This window comes from Hemitrygon akajei, chromosome 2 (genome assembly GCF_048418815.1).
Source record: "Hemitrygon akajei chromosome 2, sHemAka1.3, whole genome shotgun sequence".
NCBI classification, from domain to species: Eukaryota; Metazoa; Chordata; class Chondrichthyes; order Myliobatiformes; family Dasyatidae; genus Hemitrygon; species Hemitrygon akajei.
The window spans coordinates 142,421,916-142,446,054 of record NC_133125.1 but is presented as its reverse complement, the minus strand read 5'-3'; the positions used below and the strand labels follow the sequence as shown (position 1 = coordinate 142,446,054).

The following is a 24,139-nucleotide window of genomic DNA, read 5'->3' as shown; positions in this document are numbered from 1 at the left end:
GTTAGGGTGAAGGGTAGACCTGGCTGACAACAGATCTTGAGGCTCTGGGTGGGTTTTTTTAATTAAAAATTCCCCTCGGTGTAAAACTCCTGCAGACTGGAAGGTGACTAAATTTGTTCCATTGTTTAAGGATATCAAGGAGCAACCTGGGGACTACAGGATGGTCAGCCTGACATCAGTGGTAGGAAAGTTACTCAAGGCAATTCTGAGGAACAGGATCTACCAGAATTTAAATAGGCAGCCTGATTAGGAGGGGGGGGGAGGGGGGAGGGGGAGGGGGGGAGGGGAGGGAGGGGGGGAGAGGGGGGGAGGGGGGAGAGGGGAGGGGGAGGGGGGGAGAGGGGGGGAGGGGGGAGAGGGGGAGGGGAGGGGGGGAGGGGGGGAGAGGGGAGAGGGGAGGGGGGGAGAGGGGAGGGGAGGGGGAGGGGGGGAGAGGGGGGGAGGGGGGAGAGGGGGAGGGGAGGGGGGGAGGGGGGGAGAGGGGAGAGGGGAGGGGGGGAGAGGGGAGGGGGGAGGGGGAGAGGGGAGGGGGGAGGGGGAGGGGAGGGGGGAGGGGGGGAGAGGGGAGGGGGGAGAGGGGGGAGGGGAGGGGGGAGGGAGGGGGAGGGGAGGGAGGGGGGGAGTGGCAGCGGCGGCGGGTATGCAAGGGGGGAGGGGGGGGGAGTGGCAGCGGCGGCGGGTATGCAAGGCGAGAGGTCCCAATGATGTTTTCACTTTCCCAGTGGTTGCTTCTTTGAAAGTTCCTGTTGAATCGTACAGGTGTTTCAGTTTTACAGTGAGAGGGGAGACATAACAAGCAACTCACTGATTTACGATGTTAAAAGTCCACTATATCGCTTCTTCTGTGCTCTGTGCCCAAAGAAGTCGGGTCTCTGGGCATACAGCTAGAGATCTTCCATCTCCCATGACACTCCGATTTCCTGCAAAGTCCACCTGCCTCCAGAGCCACAAAATCCCAGAAATCCGAAGGCAAGCTAGTCTTCTAGGCCGCATCCTTGATATATCGAATAATTGCCAGTTGTGAGACCCTGAGAGCGGGTCCCATTCCCGCAAAGAACCAAAGTCAGCATGTGTCTCCAGGTCAGGGTCTTCAAAAGAACTCTGAAAGGGAAAAATAGAGATATTAAAGATGGAAATAGAACTGGTTCTGAAGATGCAAGCAAAGGAGTTGCCATTAGGTGCCATTGTCTCCAAAGTCCACCCTTTCCTGTAGTATCCCGCCCTACCTGGGAACTTGTATATCCTGACGATTTTCAAAAGTTCCAACACTGCCACTTTCTTAACCTTGACATGCTCCAGCATGTTAGTCTGTTCTACACTGACCTTACGTTCATCCAAGTCCATCACACTGGTGAATACTGAAGTAAAGTATTCATTAAGGATCTCCCCTATCTCCTCCAACTCCATGCATGTTTCAACTTCAGTCCCTGATTGGTCCTACCCTCACTTTAGTCGTCTTCTCTTCTACAGAATCTACATGTTGTGTGGAATGACTTGGGGGTTTCCCTAATCCTACTTGCCAGGGCCTATTCATGTTCCCTTCTTGCTCTCCTAAGTCCCTTCTTAAGCTCTTCCCTGGCTACCTTATTCAGATTCAGATTGATTCAGTTATCACGGACATCAAAACATACATTTGTCATTTGTGTTAACAGCCAACACACACAAGGATATTGCTGTGGACAGCCTACGTGTTGCCCCACATTCTGGTGCCAACGTGGCATAGATAGATGGATACTTTAATGATCCCAAGGGAAATTATGGTGTCACAGTAGCATTGCAAGTGCACAGATACACAAATGTTCAAATATTAGAAGAGAAATAAGAAAGAATAAATAAAAAGTTACCTCAAACAGTCTAACAGGAGAGTGTCATCACTTCCCTGGTGAAAGGCTGACTCATTTTAGAGCCTCATCGCCACAGTGCTGGGCAGAACAACACAGACAACAAAACAGAACGTACAAGCAATGAGTAAAACAGGCCCTGTTCCTCCCTCCATACCTAAAACACATGCACAGTCCTTTAACCCCAGCAGACATTCTTCAGCCTCCAGCAGACTTGTAGATTCACGGGGAGTTACGGTCACTGTTCCTGAAATGTTCACGCACCAAGAGATATGTCGCTTGACCAGGTTCATTGCCTTGTATCAGATCCAGTATGTCCTCTCCTCTAGTTTGCTTGTCCACATGTTACATCAGGAATCCTTCCTGGACACACCTAATAAATTCTGCTCCATCTGAACCTCTAGTACTAAGGAGGTGCTACTCAATATTAGGGCAGTTGAAGTTATCTATGACTACAACAGTGTTATTTATGTGCCCTTCCAAAATCTGCCTACAGTGGGGTTTCTTGTTTTGTGGATGTCTGTGAAGAGTAAGAATTTCAGGTTGTATACTGTGTATCTTCTCTGATATTAAACTGAACTATTTCATTTGATCTGCTCCTCCCTTCCTGTTTCTGACTTTCACCCACACTGACTCAGTAGATGATCTCTCCACGACATCCTCCCTTTCTGCAAATGTGATGGTCGTGGAACATATGGATTGGACCTCCCGAAAGTGTCCACAGCAGGGGTAATTTTGATAAGTTTGTGGCCTAAAATAGAAGGAGATGAGTTATACAGACCTCATTACATGCACGTGCCGTTCAGCTCTTTGAGTGATTATGTAGAAAGTTTGAAGTTAGTGACTCATCAGGGGTGATTGATAAGTTCGTGGTCTAAGGTAGAAGGGGATGAGTTATTAACTTCAAACTTTCTGCATAATAACTGCTCCACACCCTCCACTTCCTTGCCCTTGTCCACCGTCCTGACACGCCATGGCAGTTGGTCTTTCCAGCTGGAAGTGAGGGGGGTCCCCAATGGAAGTCCCTTTACGAGGGAGTTCTTCCCATGCACCTGGGGGATCTGGGGTGGAGGCTGCTGCATAGAGCTGTGTCTTGTAATAAATTCTTCAGTTTGTATACGGATCTCCCAGCCGCATGTCACTTCTGCAGGCTGGAGGAGACCGTGTACCACGTGTACAAGGAGTGTCTGAGGCTGTAGCCCCACACACTACTCTGTGAGGAGATGAGTGAGTTTGAGTGGAACACCAGGCATCTCCTCTATCTGGAAGTCTACCTGAGTCCTTCTGGGGAGACCTGGCTGGCGAACTGGCAGGATCTGGAGATGAAAGTCATGGCCCAGCTGGGGCGCTGGTCAGCCCTTCTCAGGGTGCATTCCTATCAAGGCAGGGTGGTGGCCATAAACCAGCTGTTGGCCTCCATGTTGTGGTACCAGATGGTCACCTTAGTCCCTCCTGCCACCTTTGTCACGAGAATGCAGAGGAAGTTAGTGGACTTATGGGGTAACAGGAAACACTGGGTCCCCGTAGCGGTCTTGAGTCTCCCAGTAGGAGAGGGCGGGCAATCACTGGTGTGTATACGTATGCGACTGGTGGCTCTCCACCTCAGGACCCTGCAGAGATTTCTGTACGCCGAGCATCCTCCCAAGTGGCACGTGTTGGCGACATTCTTCCTCTAGAGGGGTTGCTGTCTTCACGAAGATATGCAGCTACCACTGGCAGAAGTCAGCCGTGCTGCTTTGCGGAGTCTGCCCAGCTTCTATCAGGACCTACTGAGAGTCTGGAACATGGTTGCCTCAGGCCAGGAATCCCCTCCTCTGGCAGAGGGTGGACACCTTGCTGACTCTTGGCCTACCTCAACGGATGTCAGTGCGGCTCAGGTGTGTGGAACGACTCAGGCTGAGCTGCTTGTTGGGCCCAGACCCCACGATCTTATACGAGAGCTGAGTCCACACAAATTGAGCCGTCACTCCTTGACACCCACAATCCCATTCAGGGATGCAAGTAGGAGGTATCTGTATGGGCTGCTGCTCCACATCCTCCACTTCCGAGACCTTGTCCACTGTCCCGAAACGCCATGACAGTCAGTCTTTCCACCTGGAGGCGAGGGAGGTCCCCAGTGGAAGTCTCTTTACGAGAGGGTTCTTCCCGTGCACCTGGGGGATCTGGGGTGGAGGCTGCTGCATAGAGCGGTGCCCTGCACTAAGTTCTCAAGTTTGTACACAGATCTCCCAGCCGTATGTCACTTCTGCGGGCTGGAGGAGACCGTGTACCACGTATATGGAGTGTGTGAGGCTGCAGCCCCTTTTGTGCATAGCTGCGTGGGCTGCTTCTCACATTCTGGTTGCATTTTAGCCCCACCCTATTTATACATGGTCATCCAGTAAGGAGGGGGCACGGAGCAATGAGGATGTCCTTGTCAACTTGCTCCTGGGGCTGGCGAAATCAAGACATCCATGGGTCTTGGAAACGGGTGGTGGGATGATCTGCCCGGGCAGACTGTAAAAAAAAATCAGTACTACACTCCGACAGTGTGTCACTCCCTCAGTACCACACACCGACAGTGTGTCCTACCCTCAGTACCACACACCGACGGTGTGTCACTCCCTCTGTACCACACACCGACAGTGTGTCACTCCCTCAGTACCACACACCGACAGTGTGTCCTACCCTCAGTACCACACACCGACAGTGTGTCACTCCCTCAGTACCACACACCGACAGTGTGTCACTCCCTCAGTACCACACACCGACAGTGTGTCACTCCCTCAGTACCACACACACCGACAGTGTGTCGCTCCCTCAGTACCACACACACCGACAGTGTGTCGCTCCCTCAGTACCACACACCGACGGTGTGTCACTCCCTCAGTACCACACACCAACACTGTGTCTCTCCCTCAGTACCACACACCGACGGTGTGTCACTCCCTCTGTACCACACACTAACAGTGTGTCTCTCCCTCAGTACCACACACCGACGGTGTGTCACTCCCTCTGTACCACACACCAAAAGTGTATCTCTCCCTCAGTACCACACACCAAAAGTGTGTCTCTCCCTCAGTACCACACACCAACGGTGTGTCACTCCCTCTGTACCACACACCGACGGTGTGTCACTCCCTCTGTACCACACACCGACGGTGTGTCCCACTCTCAGTATCACACACCGACAGTGTGTCCCACTCTCAGTACCACACATCAACAGTGTGTCTCTCCCTCAGTACCACACACCGATGTATTTGCGTGGGCTGCTTTTCACCTTCTGGCTGCATTTTAGCCCCATCCAATTTATATATGGTCATCCAGTAAGGAGGGGGCATGAAGGGATGAGGATGTCCTTGTCATTATGCTCCAGGGGCTGGTGAAAAGAGCAGTCTGAGGGTCTTGGAAACGGGTGGCAGGAGGATCTGCCCGGGTAGACTCACTGGCAATGTTTAGGGGGTACGTACGTTCATGCCCAGGTAAATATTGAGAAGGAACATGCTCAGTCCAGGTGACCATACAGGCGTTCCAGGACCGTTGGGCTCTGCGGGGGGGTAATTGCCATCATTGACAGAGATGGAAACATTTTGGTTTAATGTGTATTGTCTATTATTTGTACTGAAGTAATTGTGTTAGTCACTGGTTTGTATATATAACCCTGAATTTGTAATAAAAATATTTTTAATAGGAAAAAAAGAGACACTGTTGGTGTGTGGTCTGAGGGAGCGACACACTGTCGGTGTGTGGTAACGAGGGAGTGACACACTGTCTGTGTGTGGTACCGAGGGAGTGACACACTTCGTGTGTGGTACCGAGGGAGTGACACACTTAGTGTGTGGTACCGAGGGAGCGACACACTGTCTGTGTGTGGTACCGAGGGAGTGACACACTTCGTGTGTGGTACCGAGGGAGTGACACACTTCGTGTGTGGTACCGAGGGAGTGACACACTTCGTGTGTGGTACCGAGGGAGCGACACACTGTCGGTGTGTGGTACTGAGAGTGGGACACACTGTCGGTGTGTGGTACTGAGAGTGGGACACACTGTCGGTGTGTGGTACCGAGGGAGTGACACACTGTCGGTGTGTGGTACTGAGAGTGGGACACACTGTTGGTGTGTGGTACCGAGGGAGTGACACACTGTCGGTGTGTGGTAATGAGGGAGTGACACACTGTCGGTATGTGTGGTACAGAGGGAGCGACACACCGTCGGTGTGTGTGGTACAGAGGGAGCGACACACTGTCGGTGTGTGTGGTACTGAGGGTAGGACACACTGTCGGTGTGTGTGGTACTGAGGGTAGGACACACTGTCGGTGTGTGGTACTGAGAGTGGGACACACCGTCGGTGTGTGGTAACGAGGGAGTGACACACCGTCAGTGTGTGTGGTACAGAGAGAGAGACACACTGTCGGTGTGTGTGGTACTGAGGCAGCGACACACTGTCGGTGTGTGGTACTGAGGGAGCGACACACTGTCGGTGTGTGGTACAGAGGGAGCGACACACTGTCGGTGTGTGGTACAGAGGGAGGGACACACCGTCGATGTGTGGTACTGAGGGAGGGACACACCGTCGATGTGTGGTACTGAGGGAGGGACACACCGTCGATGTGTGGTACTGAGGGAGGGACACACCGTCGATGTGTGGTACTGAGGGAGCGACACACCGTCGGTGTGTGGTACTGAGGGAGCGACACACTCAATATGTGGTACCGAGGGAGCAGCACGCTATCAATGTGAGGTAACGAGGGAGTGACACACTTTAGTGAGTGTGACTTGCCACTTTTTTTGAATGTGCATTGATGAGGTCTTTCTGTATGCAACCATTAGTCTTCATTGGAATTCGTCTATTATTAACATGTACTTAGATGGAATGAAAAGCTTGTTTTGGACACTCTTCATACAGATCAACTGAGATAACGCAAGGTAAAGCAGTAACGGAACGCAGAATAGAGTATAGCTGCAGAGAGAGTGCAGTGCCGGTAGATAATAAGGTGGAAGATGAGAATGAGTTAAATAGTGAGGTCAAGAATCCATCATGAACAGTTAGAATGCAGCTGTTCTTGAGCTCGTTACTATGTGTTCTCCAGGTTGGGGAGGGTCCTCAATTGGAGAATTAGTCCGATTGCATGTGGCTGATGCTCAGTGGGGTGAAGGGTCTGTTTTCGTACTGTATTTCTCAATGCCTTTATAACTCTAACCATGGAGAACAGTGTGAGCAGGCTTTTGAAGAGGCTGACTCTGAGTGCAAACAAAAGAGCTGTCTTCCCTAACCTACAGAGTGACCGCTCATCGGATTAACATCAAACTGCTGCGATTCTCAGTCACGTTTCCTCCGTGAGCGTATTGTTGCCAGGTATAGTGAGGGTAAAACGTACCCAGTACTTTTTGCTGCTCGTATACAATTGGTTGTAAAACTGACTTTAATGGTCTGTAGCCCTGATGTCAATTAACTCTAAGAAACTAGCGTGTGCTTAATGTCCTAGTGCTATACAATGAATTTAGGGTATTTCTGTATGAGGGAGTAATTGAATTTACCTAATGGGTCCCGTCTTGTCCATTAGGTGAATCAGCAAGAGAAGGAAATTGTTAATTAAAGCTACGTACTGCGTCTACATTTAAGCTTTGGCAACAGAGGTTCCTCATGGAACTGATGCTGCTGTCTATATAGATCAGGCGAGTACTCATATTTTCAGATAGCTTAAAAAGAGGCCATTTGGCCAATCAGATCAATGCTGGCTCTCAAAAATTACAGCCAATTTATTTCCTTGTTATCTATTCTCCCACATTCCTATCAACTCTCCTTAAGTTCTAACACTAACCTAAACACGAGACAATTTACAGAGGCCTGCTGACCTGCATGTCTGTAGGATATGGGAGGAAACCAGAGCACCTTGGGAAAACCCTTGCAGAGTCACAGGAAAGACGTGCAGGCAGCACCCAAGGTCAGGATCGAACCCTGATCTCTGGAGCTTTGTGGTGGCGGTTCTGCTTTTCTCTGTCCTCTCCAACTGCAAGTCCAATCACAGGTTCTTCTGTCAAGATGAAGCCACACTCAGGTTGGAGGAACAACACCTTATATACCGGCTGGGTAGCCTCCGACCTGATAGCATGAACATTGACTTCTCTAACTTCAGTTAATGCCCCTCCTCCCCTTCTTACCCCATCCCTGACATATTTAGTTGTTTGTTTTTTTTTTCTCTCTCTCTGCCCATCACTCTGCCTGTTCTCCATCTCCCACTGGTGCTCCCTTCCCCCTTTCTTTCTCCCTAGGTCTCCTGTCCCATGATCCTTTCCCTTCTCCGGCTCTGTATCACTTTTGCCAATCACCTTTCCATCTCTTAGCTTCATCCCACCCCCTCCCGGTCTTCTCCTATCATTTCGCATTTCCCCCTCCCCCTCCTACTTTCAAATCTCTTAGTATCTTTCCTTTCAGTTAGTCCTGACGAAGGGTCTCGGCCCGAAACGTTGACAGTGCTTCTCCCTATATATGCTGCCTGGCCTGCTTTGTTCCACCAGCATTTTGTGTGTGTTGTTCCAATCACAAGTTGTTGGGTGTCTCTAGTTGTATTTACTGGGCAGAAGCAGAATTATTATTATAGAGCAACCCTTGGAGTGTTGATTCTGGGGTATACCTGTTCTGATACATCCAGATGAAGGGACTCAGCCTGAACCATTGACTGTTCATTTTGCTCCATGGATGCTGCCTGACAAGCTGAGTTCCTCCAGTTTTAGTGTGATTTGCCCCACCTAATGAAAACAAGTTCACCAGTTTACTTTAACCCACGTACCTACTGTGTTGCTTGTGGATGTTCCTATTGAATCTACTTCCACTGCCCTTTCAGGGACTATGCCCCAGATCACAGCAACACTCTTTATCTGCTGTCCAGGTCCTGCCATTTACCCCTACCCCCCCCCCCAAGTATTCTGGACACCAACCCTCTTGTCCCTCCTGTCCTTAATGCCTCCATTAAATCTCTAACCTCCTCTGCCCTGAGGGGAACAGTCCCTATCTCCCCACTGACCAGAAGTCTCTGACACTAGTCTCTGTCCAGTAAACCCTCTCCAAAGCTTTGACATCCTACATGAAGTGAGGGCCCAGAGCAAGACCCAGTTCCCCAAATGAGGCAGCAGCAGCAGTTTAGAAAGTCTAACCTTAGTTCTTGGTTAAGCCCAGGATCCCCACACTTCTCAGAAGTATGAAGGAGCATAATTTTAAATTGATTGGAGGAAAGTATAGGGGAAAATATCAGAAGTTCATTTTTATACAGAGTGGTGAGTGCGTGATGACCCACACACTCACCACTAGAGGCAAGCACATTAGGGACATTTAAGGAACTCTTAGACACATGGACGCTAGAAAAATGGAGGGCCATGCAGCAGGGAAAGGTTAGTTTGATCTCAGAGTAGATTATAAGATTGGCGCAACACCATGAACCGAAGGGCCTGTACTGTGATGTAGTGTTCTACATTAAATGGTTTTGGATAAGCCACACAACATACAAGAAATGGAAGGTTCTCCATATTATCATCATGTTAAATATTAGACGTTGATATCTTCTCTGGTCTGTTTCTCTCCCCCCTTGTTCTTCAGAAAATGATGCAATCTTCCATCTTCCACATGTTCATCTTGTGCATGGTTGCCGTTGATGTCACTGTAGCCGCCAGCAATTACTACAAGGAGGAGAATTCCAGGAGCCAGTACGATGTGTTTTACCTGGCAGAGGTGAGGACGGTAAACCGAGAGGACGTTTCTGGGGAGAAAGGGGAAGCCGGGTACAGTGCTGGAATGTTTAAGCTGCCTTTAACGTCTGGCTTTGTCAGATTACTGCATTTTTCTCTGAGCTGCTCTACTGCTGCAGAATACCAAGTGAGCAATGATACAGGGAATGTGCTTGGTTCTTTGCCTACCTATTTCTACTGTGAAATAATAGGCAGTAGTGTGATGGTTCCTGAAAGCGAGTTGGGATAAGTGAAGCTTACATCACAGGGAAGGTGCAACACGGACACTCCTAAAGTTACACTGCATACAAATCCCCCCCCCCCCCTTAAACTCCAGCACTTCATACTGCTTTGTTTTTAAGTGAGTTTGCTTGTAACTTCATGACACTTTTATTTGTTGTAATTTAATTTCTATGCAGCATTAGAGGTAATCCTGGAAATTTACAGGAAGGAGTGACTTGGGCATTGTGACCAAGGTATCAAGCCGAGTCCCAGCCTCTCACTTCTTGACCTATGGCACTGGGAGTTCAGCAGATCAGATGCTCCTCAGAGTACCCGCCAAGTATGGCAATGGTTTCTGCCTCACCCATTCTCTCGGGCAGTGATGTGCGGACTTCTCTCCAGCTTCTCAGGCAGAGAATCTCACTCCTTTCCCACCTGGAGGCAGTCCCAGTCTCCCCTTTCTCCATGCCATTCTCTTTCTTCCCCAGCCTCCCCCTCTTTTTCCCTTCCACTCTATTTTCCATCCCCTCTTCCCCCTCTCTCCCTCTCTCTCTCCTGCTCTCCCTCCTTCCATCCATCCTTCTCTCCCTCCACCCCCCTCTCTCCCCTCTCTCTCCCTCCCTTCCTCTTCCTCTGTCTCGCACTTCCTCTCTCCTGCTCCCCCGCCCTCCCTCCTTCCTTCTCTCACTCTCTCCCCATCTCCCCCTCTGTCCCTCCCTACCCCCCTCTCTGTCTCCTGCTGTCCTACCCTCACTCTCTCCCCTCTCTCCCTCACTCTCTCTCGCTCTCTCTCTCCTTTCTTTCCCCCTCCCCCTCACTCTCCTTCTCCCCGTCCCCTCCCTCTCCTCCCCTTCCTCTCCCTCCTCCCTCCCCCCACCCCTCTCTCTCCCTCTTCCCCCCCCCCCATTGATCTCACTCTCTTAACTCCCCCATGTCCACGGAACAGAAGGAGATGGGCTGAATGGTGTCATGTTGACTCAGTCTTTGGGAGCACGCTAAAGTTCTCCTCAGTATGTCAGGCTGCGATTCAGAACTTGCTAAGAGGAGCTGAACATGTGAGGTGGCTGATACTTTGTAAGGAGTGTGGATGTGTTGGATAAAGTAGTGCCTGGTTTCGGAGAGAAGAGCAGCCAGTGTGGAGAGAGAACCCGTCAATAAATTCCCTCATCTCTTACAGAAATGAGAGGCTGATTTATTTTGATCTATGAATGTAAACAAATCTCCCTTTGGATGTCAGGACGTGTCTGAGCTGTATTGGTTTGGGAACGGATGTCTATGTTATTGTGTGCCTGAGCAGTGCCCCTGGTCTGCAGTTAGAGCAGCAAAGACAATGGTTTTGACAGGAAGACGTTCAGTTGCAGAATATATGACAGAGTGATGATTATAAGTAGCGAGTGGGTGCGGAGTTTTACAAAGCTGAACATTAAGATGATTAAACATTAATTATCCATATTCTGTCAGGTCCAAAATCAGGTTTATTATCACTGACTTACATGTCTAGAATTTTTTTGTAGAAAATACATAAATAGTGCAAAAAAACTAACTAAGTAGTGTTCATGGACTCTTCGTGAGGGGAGAATCTGTTCCTGATTCAATGAGTGTGGCTTCTGGTTCCTGTACCTCCCCAACGCTGGTAACATGTCCCGGAAGCTGGGGATCCTCAGTGATGGATGCTGCCTTCCTGATGCACTGCCTCCTGAGGTTGTCCTCAATGATGGGAAGGGGTTATTGTCACATCTGTGATTAGTGGATAGGTTATTCTAGTTAAATACTCAGTAAATCTGTAGATGGGTTGCTCCCTCATTTCCTCTGGTGGGTTTTTCTTCGCCTCCCCAATAGGGTGCTCCTCCATCCCATTCGCAGTGGGACACTCCCTTAACCAGGGTGTTGTCTTGTCCCTGCTCCCCTGGTGGGACTCTTCCCCAAAGCCCTGTTCCTTTATTGGGGTGCTCCTTCAAGTTCCAGCCCTCTGGTGGGGCACACCCACATCACAGCAGCTGGCAAAGCGATCCTTTCTCTAGTCCCACTCCTCCTGCAGGATGGTCCCTCTGGTGGAGCACTCCCTCATCACTAAAACTGAACAGGATACTGTACTCCTTTTGGCCTTGCCCCTCTGGTTGTGTGCTCCCTCTTGCTGATAGTCTCTGATCAACTCTTGAACCTTTGACCTCTTGATCCACTGTACCGAGCCTCCTCTGACACCTGCAGCTATAGAATCTCACAGCTCATAAGGAGACCATTGGGCCCATCCTAGCTGTGCTAGCCCTTTGAAAGTTCCCTGCACTCTTTCCACTGCCTGCATCTTGACACACCATGTGGAGCTGTGGATGGCCTGTCTAAGTTGAAGTAGTCACTTCTGGTCAAGTTCTGCAAAATGAAATTGCTAAGGTTAACAAGACCGTGGGTCAGTCACTTCTGGAACTAGCTCATTCATTGTGACTAAGGTTTGGAAACTCCTTGTGTAGGTGGCCTTCACCATTCTGTTCGACCTGGAGGCGCTGGTGAAGATCTGGTGTCTGGGATTCACAGGTTACATCAGCTCGTCTCTGCACAAGTTTGAGCTGTTACTGGTGCTGGGCACCACATTGCACATCTATCCCGACCTCTATCATTCACAGTTCACCTACTTTCAGGTAAGTGTGAGCTTTGCACTACAAGCCAGTGACCTGAAAGCACAGGAATCAAAAAATACCTGTAAAAGCCCATTCTCTCCTTCCTGCTAGCCAGCCAATCTATCTGTGTAAACTGCTACATGTGAGCTTTTTATTTGATAAATTGGTAAATTGGTTTATTATTGTCATATGTACAGTGAAAAACATTGCTTTGCATGACATCCCTATAGGTTATTTCGTTGCATAGAAATACAGCTGTACAGCACAGAAACAGGCTCTTCAGCCCACAACGCTGGGATAAAGATACCGGCTGTCTCCTCTATCTATGCCTCTGATAATTTTACCTGGGGTGAAGAGGGAAGTTTAGATCCTGTACAGTACAAAGCAGTGAAACACCGTGATCCACTCTCCAGTGCTGTGAGTGGCTGCAACAATGTCCCCGTCAACCCCACTCCCACCTCTTACCGCCAGACCACACCCTCCTACTCTGCAGTTCCACAACTTAAGCTGCGCAGGGAAATTGGTAAATTGGTACATTTTGGTGTTGCATGCCATCCATTCATCAGTGTGCTGATGTGATGTTTTTTCATCACATCAGTACATTGAAGTAGTACAAGGGACAACAATAATAAAGTGCAGAATAAGGTGTTATGGAGAAAGTACAGTGCACAGGTAGATAAAGAAGGTACAAGGGCCATGACTATGAGGTCAGGCATCCATCTTTTATACCAAGGAACCATTCAATAGTCTTCACTTACTTATTGATTCAGATACAGTGTGGGATAGGCCCTTCCAGCCCTTCGAGCTGTGCTGCCCAGCAATTGCCCGATTTAATCCTAGACTAATCATAGGTCAATTTAGAATGACCAATTAATATGTCTTTGGACTGTGGGAGGAAACCAGAGCACCTAGAGGAAACCCACATGGTCACAGCAGGAACATACAAGCTCCTTACGAGCAGTCGTGGGAGGGGATATTTATACACATTGAGTTGTAGTGATCTGAAAGGACAGTAGAAACAGATTCATCAGGAAATCAGTGGGAACCAGGAAAATTCAGAGCTCTGAAGAAAGAACATAAAGTGTGGAACTTTGACTGTTTCAGAGGGAATAGAGAATAAATGGAAGATTTTGGATTGTGAAAAGCATTTCTCCCTGTCCTTTGTTAACACCTGCCTCTGTGCTCTCAGGTCCTGAGGGTGGTCCGTCTGATTAAGATTTCCCCAGCGCTGGAGGACTTTGTCTACAAAATATTTGGTCCGGGGAAGAAGCTGGGCAGTTTGGTAGTCTTCACTGCCAGCCTGCTGATTGTCATGTCATCCATCAGCCTTCAGATGTTCTGTTTTGTGGAGGAGCTCGACCGATTCACCACATTCCCAAGGGTGTGCACTGCTGGTTTTGAATTTGCCTTTAACCACACTGTCTCATCCAAATCTGATCGTCAATGCTATTCATTTCCCGGTTACTGAGGTGTTAGCATTTGCTTCATAGATATGTTTGGGCCATGCTTCCTGACCTCTGACAGCTGAGGATTCTTCATCAGGCAAATAAAACTGGCTCACTTCCCCCCACCCACCCTCAACTTCCCCGCATCCACTTGTCATCCCAACCTCCGGTCTACAGAGTCCACAGGTGGAGCCTGGCCTCTCAGATCTTCACCCAGTTTACCCCGTTATTGCCACAACCCAACCTGACCCCAAGTCTCAATTCTGACCACTCAACCCTGAATCCTCCCTTTGTGTCCAGTCCATTATCCCTACTAACCGCACGCCACCCCCCCCCCCCCCCCCAACCTCGCCCAACATCCCTGACTGGGCCTCAGTTGAAGGCAGCAGCCTCTGTTTATCTGGCCATAGTGTCCAGTAAGTGGGTTCCACACAGTGACTTTTCACTGGGTGACCAATAGTTCCCAAACCCATATGTCAGGTCTCCGTTTACCGGGACATACATCACAGCGATAAGACATTTTTAGAACATTCTGCAATATCCTGGGATGTGAGGTCTTTACTTCTCTCCCATTGGTCTTTCTGCCCACACTTCCTTTACTCCCCTTTCCCCCCTAACCCTACGCCCCCTCAGCCCCCCCCCCCCCCTCGCCCTCTGTCCCTTTCTAGTTGAAGCCTTGTGCAGTGCTCTGAGCAGAACATTGTCAGGAAGCATGTGTGGGGCTTCCAGCTGGAGTGAGTTGCATTGATGAACTTCTGATCTTGTTGCTTCTCTAGGCCTTCATGTCCATGTTCCAGATCATCACACAAGAGGGATGGGTGGATGTGATGGACCAGACGCTGATTGCAGTTGGCCACGTCTGGGCCCCCGTCGTAGCCATTTATTTCATCCTCTACCACCTCTTCGCCACTCTGGTGAGCTCTATCCAGCGTGGCCATTGTTAGATTTGATTGGCCTTCTTCTATTAGCCCTATTTGTATTTGTCACATGTACATTGAAACTTGGAAACGTACAGTGAAACGCATTTGTGTGTGTGTGTTGCTTGAATTTCCAGCATCTGCAGATTTTCTTGTGTTTGTGAAATGCATTATTTGTATCAATGACCAACACAGTCTGAGGATGTGCTGGACATTGGGGGCAGCCCACAAGGGTGCACATTCTTCTGGCTCCAGTAGAGCATGCCTACTACACCTTTGGAATATGAGAGGATAACAGAGCACTCAGAAGAAACCCACACAGTCACGGTTAAAATGTACAAACTCTCTACATTCAGCGGAATTGAACCCAAGCCACTGGTACCGTAGTAGTGTTATGCTAACTGCTGCGTACTGTGCTGCGTTACCATATATCGTCTCCTTTCTCCAACACTCCACGCGTGGGGGTGTGGAGGGTCGGGGAGGGTCTCCACCAATGATGTTGGTTTGGAAAGTCAATCACTGCTGCATCTCTAAAACATGGCAGCCAGTATTGGCAGCCAAAACAACTAAAAATTACAATAAGTAAGTAATGCAAAGGAAGGAATAATGGGGTAGTGTGCATGGTTTCAGAGATCTTGAGGAAGGGAATAATCTATTTATGAATAATTTAGAGTGGATCTTCAGGCTCCTGGCATATCCCAGATGGTGTGAGTCCTTAGTGGTGCCTTCTTCAAGCACTGCCTCTTGAAGATGTGTTCAGTGGTGGGGAGGGAGAAGCATTCACGAAAGGAAGAAAATCCTAGCCCCGCTGCTGACCATTCTGGAAAAATTGTATGTATCCTTCAGTATGTAGAATTGCATTGGGTTGCTTGAGTGGAACTAACTTAAAAATGTAGAATTGCATAGAGAATATTATCCCGTGTAGTTTATTTGTGTTGTGATGTTGTGTTGTGATATTAAGTGACAGGAATTCGAAATTAATCTCATTATGTCTTGACTAGAAGCCAAACAGACAATGACTTGAATTTATTAAAGTGCCTGTAACATGGAGAAATATCCCAGTGTTTTGGACACAAACCATATGGGAGGCATTAGAACCACATCAAGGTCAGTTTAAGGCACTTCTTAATGGAAAAGAAGGACACAGAGGTACAGGGAAAGGGATTTGGTGGAGGACATTGCGGGGTATCTGGGAATGGAGCCATAAGTTCAAGGACTCGCTGATCAATCCTCCTTCTGCCGCTGCCTCAGCTCCAACGCTCCAGGTTTGATCCTGACTTTGGGTGCTGTCCGTGTGGAGTTTGTACTTTCCCCCAGTGACCATGAGGATGCTCAGCTTTCTTCCCACATCCCAAAGAAGTGCTGGTAGATTAAATGGTTGTCGTAAATTGCTCCCAGTTCATAGGAGGATGGAGAATCAAAGGGGAGTGGATGGGAATGCAAGAGAGAATAAGTTGCAGAATGACCGAGCGATGAGAAGGAGTGGAAGTTTGGAACTAAAGAATACAGCTGGGCAAAGTGGTCAGTATGGACATGAGGGGCCAAAGGGCCCACTTCCCTGTTGTGTCACAACGATTCAGAAGGAGCTGAGAGAATATTGATCTCATCCTCACACGGAGGGATGGAGGTAAAGAGTAAAGACAGATTTAAGAGGATTTTGGGCAAATGGCCGAGGGAGAGAGGAAGATGGTGATGGAGAGGTGAAGAGGTTTGGAAGTCAACTGGTGTGGAGCATATACCAGCAGAAGAGCAGAGTGGCAAGATGGACTTAACTTGCAGATAATGTGACTCGTTTTGTGTTACTGGTATGAATCTTACATAAATTCCATTAAGTAGCTATATAGGGAAGAAACAGATAGTTTTTCTAAACAAATGCTTACTTATGTTACTAGCTAATTTCCAAAGTTTGATTGGATGTATCACAATTGCGCTGGGGTGTGTGAACATTGATACACGAGAACTCTCATTGGTATTTTGCCTGAGCATTTGATTTCCTTGTACACTGAGCTTAAGATGCCAGTTATTTCAGTGTTGTAACCGGACTGTCTGAAAAGAATTTGAATTCTTCTGCAGATCCTCCTGAGCCTGTTCGTTGCTGTCATCCTGGACAATCTCGAGCTGGATGAAGATCTGAAAAAACTCAAGCAGGTAATGCATTTTTGTTGCTGTCTTTGGAGAGCTTGTCACTGTATGGTCTGTCTTAAGGCGATGTGAAGCTTCCTAATTCTACAACTAGAAGGCATGGGTTTAATGTGAGAGGGGAAACATTTGAAACAGACCTGAGGGGGCAGGTTTTTCACACAGAGTAGTGGGTATGTGAAATGAGCTGTCCAAGGAAGTAGTAGACACAGATGCAATTACAATGTTTAAAAGACATTTAGACAGATACATGGATGGGACTATTTGGGGCAAAGGGAACCAGTTCAGGAAGGCCCCTTTGGTTGGTGTGGATGAGTAGGGTTGAATGTTATGTAACACCTAACCAACAGGCTGGTATATGTCTAGGGGAAAAGGAGATCCAGCCACTCACCAACCCCACCTCCCGTACACGCAGGTGCTGTGAGAATCAAGTTTATGCCTCGCGCCCGCACACATCAAATTCACACCAGATACCGTTATGAAATACACTTTAAAGAGTTTACTAAAACTAAAAGAGTACTAGGCAATACAATATATATGAAAGGAAAGAAAAAAAAACAAAAGGCGCCAACTTATCAAAGTTCAGTCAGTTTAGAGCACATCGTTGGAGCTCAACCATTGAACCATTCGACCCCTCGTCGCTTGCCTCCGACCTCTACGTCTTCACACCTGGGACCACCCCCGGTGGTCAACCAAGCAGTGCAGTGCATGTCCACCTTCCTCGGCGTCTTCCTCTCGACTCTCCTCAAAAGACCGCAAAAACCCCCCCCCAAGTTCCCAGCCTCACAAGACAAAATAACATTCCCCATTGGTTAACAAATGAATACAATCCCCATATCAGCAAGTCTAAAGCTAAACAACTGCGAGAGAAACACTTATCAGACAAAGAAGCATTCCTACTCTTAACAAACCAAAGAACCCATTTTGAGTAACATACACAGGACATTGTACAGTTACAAGCAAGTATGTTTTCTTAAACCTCCTCCTCCTAATCAATGCCACATCACTGATATCGAAATGAAATACTAGTTTGAATTGTTGGTACACTCTGCATTTCTATTAATTAATATTATGGTTTTGAAATTGAATTTGTGAAAGATGAAAATTCAGTTGTCAAGGCTATGATGGCCGGTAGTTCTCCTCTGTCCCTGTGGGGCATTGAATGAGCTGAGCTTATGATTGCAGTGTGGAACTGAGTGTCTATCCTGGCAGTCAAAGCGCCACTGTCCCCAAACAATGCATCAGAAGAGGATACAGTGATTTCTGAACACATTCAGGCTGCAGCTGATATACTAGTACGAATGGGTGTGTGGCGATTTCTGAACGGGCAGCCAATGCATCAGGATGGGTAGATGCACAGAGGTGTCTGAACAGCTGCAGGCTGCAGTTCATGCACAAGTGCACAGAGAATGCTGCAAGGGTCGGTCTGCAGCTGGCCTGACCTCGTATGTAGGGAAATAAGATCATATCTTCAGGCCTCCAGAGGTCTGGTAAAGAGGTTCACTTCCCACATCACAACCTGAAGCATAGGGAATCATTTTTTAAAAGATTGTGAATCTGATACAAAGTATTAGCTTGAGCAGGAGGTGGGTAATCGCGTGGTGGTAATGTGTGTGTGGGTGTGCGTGGGTTGTAATTGGCACCGTTAGAAACCTGTCCTTCACTCAGCTGGTGTCTCCATCAACATCCGCAGCCCACGCAATCATTTGCTTCCAGTTTCATCTGTGATTGACTGTGTGCTCAAAGGTGCCCCTCCAGTCACAGGACACTAGGGCACAGGGGGCCTGCTCTGCCAGCTCTAGGACCGTGTCTCCAACCTCACAGAATTATACAGCACGGAAACAGGACATTTGGCCCAACTCATCCATGCCAATCCATTTGCCTGCATTTGACCCATATCCTTCTAAAGGTACAGAGGGGGAGCAGTTGATTGGAAGATCAGGAACTGTCAGAAACCAGGCAGGGAACAGTGGAATCTGGAACCTGGAATTCCCCCCACCAGACGGCTCTGTTAAAGATCGTTTGAAATTGGTGAATTTGACTCCAATGAGATTCGAGCTAGATATTTGGATCTAGCTGAATTGATGTTTCTGTTTGGAAACTCTCAAATTATTGCCAGCCCGCCCACACCCCTCTCACCCCACAACACCCCCACTGAGAGGGTGGGGGAAAGGGTGGTTGCTACCTCCCTCACTGTGCCTGGAAGGGGCCACCGGAGCTTGTCAGTGAGTGAGTGGGTGAACAAGTGACCAGACTGGTGACACAGCCTGTCCCTGTATCATAGAGCAACAATTTGTCACTTTTAGGTAGCACAGAAACTGCTCCTCATTGCCTCAAGTCCTGTGCAGAGTACTCCATACTTTGACATTCAGTTACAGAAAGGCATCTTGTATAAACTGGAGAATCGCTGCAAAATTAAAATGAGACCAGATACTGCAAGGAAGGTTAGGGTAAAGAGAATGGGTTATATTTTGGGTACCATGAAGACATAGGAGCAGAATTAGGCCATCTGGCGCACCGAGCCTGCTCTGCGATTCCATCATGACACCATTACCAATCAAGAACCTCTCACCTGTGCTTTAAGAATACCCTATAACTTGACCTCCACAGCCATCTGTGACAATAAATTCCACAGATACACCACCCTCTGACTAAAGAAATTCCTCTTCATCTCTGTTTTAAAGGGATATTTTCTATTCCAAGGCTGTGCATTGGTGCTAGACTCTCCAACTATGGGAAGCATCCTCTCCACATCCGGTCTGTGTCAACCTTCCAATATTCAAAAGGTTTCAATAACATCTCAATCATTCTTCTAAACTCTGACGAGTACAGGCTCAGAGCTTGGCCTATTGCCGATGTACTCAAGACTGACACAAAATACTTACTAAGTTCATCCACTATTTTGTTGTCCCTTATTATCATCTCTCCAGTGTCATTTTCCAGCGGTCCAATATCCAGTCTCACTTCCCTTTTATTCTTTATATAGTATATCCGATAAAACTTCTGGCATCCTCTTTTATATCAGCTAGCTTACCTTCATATTTCATCTTTTTAGTAGTGTAGCGGTCAATATAATACTATTAAAGCACCAGCACTTGGGTTCAATTCCGCTGCTCTCTATAAGGAATGTGTATATTCTTCCCCCATGACCTGGTTTCCCCCAGGTGCTCTGGTTTCCTCCCACATTCAAAGACGTACAGGTTAGTGGGTTAATTGGTGGCATGGGTTAGATGGGCTGGAAGGGAATGTTACCATGCTGAATCTCAAAATAAAATAAAGCTGAAGTACCTTGCTTGTACATTCTAATTGCCTTTGGGTGTACTTTTCCATTTAAAAATTGTTTTTATTTCTCATGTCTGTGAATTCTGGGGTCATTAAATTAATTAAATCTTTGTTATGACAGTAATTCTGTAAAGACCCAGACTATGGTTGTGCTCATGGCTGCACTGCAGTCTGACAAAGCACAGACAATCCTTTCCCAAACTCTGCAGCCTAATGAGGCAGCTTGGTAAATAGTTTATTTCAATTAGAACAGCTCAAGAATTCTAGAGTTTAATTCCTAATGGAAATATCAAACTGAAGTCAATTACCTATTGAGGGAAGGATATAGAATTGAGGTCAAGTGTAACAATGCCTTTCAAAAATCATACTTCTGAATCAAATACTGAAAGTGGTTCTTGAGGATTTTTATTCTGGTGCAGATTTTCCAGGCAGAGTGATGGATTCACAACTGAAGCAGTCTGGATCAGGGCATGAATAACTTGGCCGGAAAACTTGCTGTTCAGGTCTCGACCCAAAATGTCAACTGTGCATTTCCCTCCAAGGATGCTGCCTGACCCGCTGAGTTCCTCCGACATCATGTGTGTTGCTCCAGATTTCCAGCATCTGCAGTCCCTCGTGAGGTCTAGTTTAGATTGTTGCAGTAATGAGGTGGAACAAGTAAAGAGCTCACCCACTGCATGTGTTTAAAAACCTATTTGCATTTATATAGCACCTATAAACTCAAGATATAACATAGAACAGTGTGACACAGGAACAGGCCTTTTGGCCCACAATGTTGTGCCAAACAAATTGATTTAAGGGCACGTAATCCCTTTGTCCACACATACCCATATCCCTCCATTCCCTGTACATTCATGTGCCTAAGAGTCTCTTAAATACCTCTATCATATCTGCCTCTACTATCATTCCCAGCAGCACATTCTAGGCACCTGCCACCCTTACCCCACACATCTCCTTTAACTTTCCTAATGAAGACATTCCAAAACACTTTGTGTCTAGCAATTACTTCTGTAATGTTAGAAGCTTGTGTACAGAAAGCTGCCACAAGCAGATCTTTACAGCAGTGTTGATAGAGCGATAAATATTTGTCCCTGGATACTGCAGAGAATATCTCAAATTCTTCATTGGGTTTGTCAATTCAGGACCTTGAATTAATGTCTCATTTAAAAGACAACACCTCTCACAGTGAGCACTGCCTCACTGTTAAAGAGAGTTGGCCTGAGTTTATGTTGAAACATCCAGTGTGGGGCTTGAAAGGACAATCTTGTGACATCTGTACAATCTAGGACATCTTCAAAAAGGTGGCATCCATTGTTAAGGACCTCTGGTCACTCCAATGACTTGTTCTCACTGCTACCGTCAGGAAGGAGGTATAGAAGCCTGAAGGCACATACTTAATGATTCGGAAACAGCTTCTTCCCCTCTGCTCTGTACTCCCACCGCAAAGACAACAAATTTCACAATATATGCCAGTGATGTTAAACCAGATTCTGATTCTGACTATGATTTGAGGGTTCTACCCACGTTGAGTCCACAGCTGGTAACCAAGGAGACTTTGGGTGACGCAATGGTGTTGTTGGGAAAGCCAATACATTACAACACCAGAGACCAAGATTCAGTCCTGACCTTGTATGCTGACTGTCTGAAGTTTACATGCTCTCCCTGTGACCAGATCTGTTTGCCCCAGGTGCTCCTGTTTCTTCCACATCTCAAAGATGTGTGGGTCAGTAGGCTAATTGACAGCTGTAAATTGCCCCTAGTTTGCAGGTGAGGGGTAGATTCTGGGACGAGTTGATGGGAATGCGGGGAATATCAAAAAAATGAAATCAATGTAAGATTTGTGCATATGGAAGATAGCTGAAGACTAAATGGGCTGAATGGCCTGCTTCTGTAATGTATCTCTGTGACCCTGACACACACAGGGGTAAGAAAAGATCCCTTCCATTTATGACAAATAAAACCTGAATAAGAATTCACAAACAAGACTTAAGAGGGTGGAAGTGTGTAGGACAGTAATTTAGAGCAATTTTAGACATTGCCATTAATTGGAAACATATTGTGCCTTTCAATCTCGCACCTTCTAGTTATGGCATCTGCCTTGAGAATCAATGCTCTCCCATAAAGCCCTCAAAGCTGCAATCATAATGTTCTCTCCCTGGAGACAAAGTGTTCTATATAAGATCATAAAATAATATTCTTGTAGGATGTTGCAAGTGCACTCAATAATAACTTTCGAAAGGGCTTTTGCTTTCCGACTTGTGGGAAAAAAAGCACAGTTGCAAAAGTTGGAGATGGAACTCACCCTTGGATGGGAAGTGCATTAAATGTGAGCAATTCAGACAATGTGACGCTGGAAACCGGTGATATTGTTCTGCCATTCCAAAGTCAGATGTACTTATGGAATCATAGAGATACAGCACAGAAATAGGCCCTTTGGCCCATCGTATTTGCGCCAATCCTACATTAATTCCATTATTTATTCTCCCCACATTCTCATCAAAAGCTTCCCCCCCACCCGGGATTCTACCCTTCACTACACCCTCGGGGGCAATTTATAGTGACCAACTGATATGGGATGCGGGAGGAAACAGAAGTGAGCAGGGTAAACCCACATGGTCACAGGGAAAATGTGGAAACTACACCAAAGATAGCTGAGCTCAGGATTGAACCTGTGTCCTTGGAGCTGTTAGGCAGAAAAGATTATAATCCATAATGTTCTTGGAACTGGGAGCAACAGCCATAAGATGGATGTCATAAGTCCATGAAGGAGAATCTTCCTTTCCTTGAAAATGGAGAGCTCCCTTCTATAGGAGTGGGTTTACGGCGTTGAACGGGTGTAACATCGAGAAAGAATGTATCTTCCTGCTAATTCCAATGCAACCAGTCCCATTACTGGAGATGCAAGAGACTGTAGATGCTGGAATATGGAACAACAATCTGCTGGAAAAACTCGTCCTCATGCAGTGTTTGGAAAATTCCTTTCCTCCCACAGATGTTATTCAACCCACTGAGTTCTTCCAGCAGGTTCTCTGTCTCGGTATTATTCTTATGGTGTTGGTGCTGCACTATCTTTTGTAGTATAGGCTACCAGATAATCAGGTCACCACCAAGTCAACAGCTACAGCCTTGCCTACTCAGTAAGTACGTGTATTGCCACATAAATAGGAGCTCTAATTAGTTTTAACACTATCAGGCCCCTTTAGTTTACATTGAATGTAGCAAACATCCAGACATGCAGATTAGAATCAGGTTTGATCCATTACGTTATGTAATAACATCATGGCTGATCTGTTTGAGTGCTTATTTCCACATCCCTGTCTCCCTTCAGTCAACTTTCATCCTGATCTACGCTCAGAACCTTTCTAAACCCAGAATATTGCTTCTACCACTCTTCAGAGTTCCAGAGATCTGAGAGAAACAAACTTGTTCCATCTGTCTTTAGTGGGTGACTCTTGATTTTTAAACAGTGACTGCTAATTCTTTATTCTACCACAAGACAAAATATCCTCCCTGTTGAGACACCTCAAAAGTTTCTGTTTCAATGAAATCACCTCATGCTCTTCTAAGCTCAAGAAGACACAATTCAGACCTGCCCTACTGTTTCTCATAAGATAGCCGGCCCATTTCAAGTATTGAAAATACCCATTTCTATGTGTTGCCTGCTTCCAGTGCATTAACATCCATCATTAAAAAAGGAGACCAATACTGTTCACATCTCCAGGTGTGGGCTTATCAATCCCTAGTGTAACTGTAGCTCAGCCTCCTTACTTTGGTAATCAATTTTCTTTGCAATAAACAGAAACACCTCATAGCTTTTTGTAGTTGCTTGGTGTGGGCACATATTAGACCTACAAATCAGCACTGGAACACTCAGATCTCTGCCTCTTTCGCTCTGCTGTCTTTTACCCTTAAGATTGTGTTTTTTTTGTACCTGTTTAAAATGGACTGTTTCACACATTTTCCTACATTATTGCCTCTCA

General features: G+C 47.1%; 1 protein-coding gene across 4 annotated transcripts in view; it reads left to right on the top strand.

The window, feature by feature from the left end:
* The window catches only part of nalcn (sodium leak channel, non-selective), a 188,577-nt gene that overhangs the window by 51,893 nt on the left and 112,545 nt on the right, over positions 1–24,139 (top strand). For all 4 annotated transcript variants that reach the window (XR_012096255.1, XR_012096254.1, XM_073028810.1 and 1 more), the window contains exons 11-15: positions 9,415–9,546; positions 12,230–12,397; positions 13,566–13,757; positions 14,598–14,735; positions 16,812–16,886. Coding sequence is in view for 2 of the 4 variants with exons in the window: in XM_073028810.1 (XP_072884911.1) it covers positions 9,415–9,546; positions 12,230–12,397; positions 13,566–13,757; positions 14,598–14,735; positions 16,812–16,886 (705 nt within the window). In the remaining 2 variants the exon portion in view is untranslated. The remainder of the gene's footprint in view (positions 1–9,414; positions 9,547–12,229; positions 12,398–13,565; positions 13,758–14,597; positions 14,736–16,811; positions 16,887–24,139) is intronic.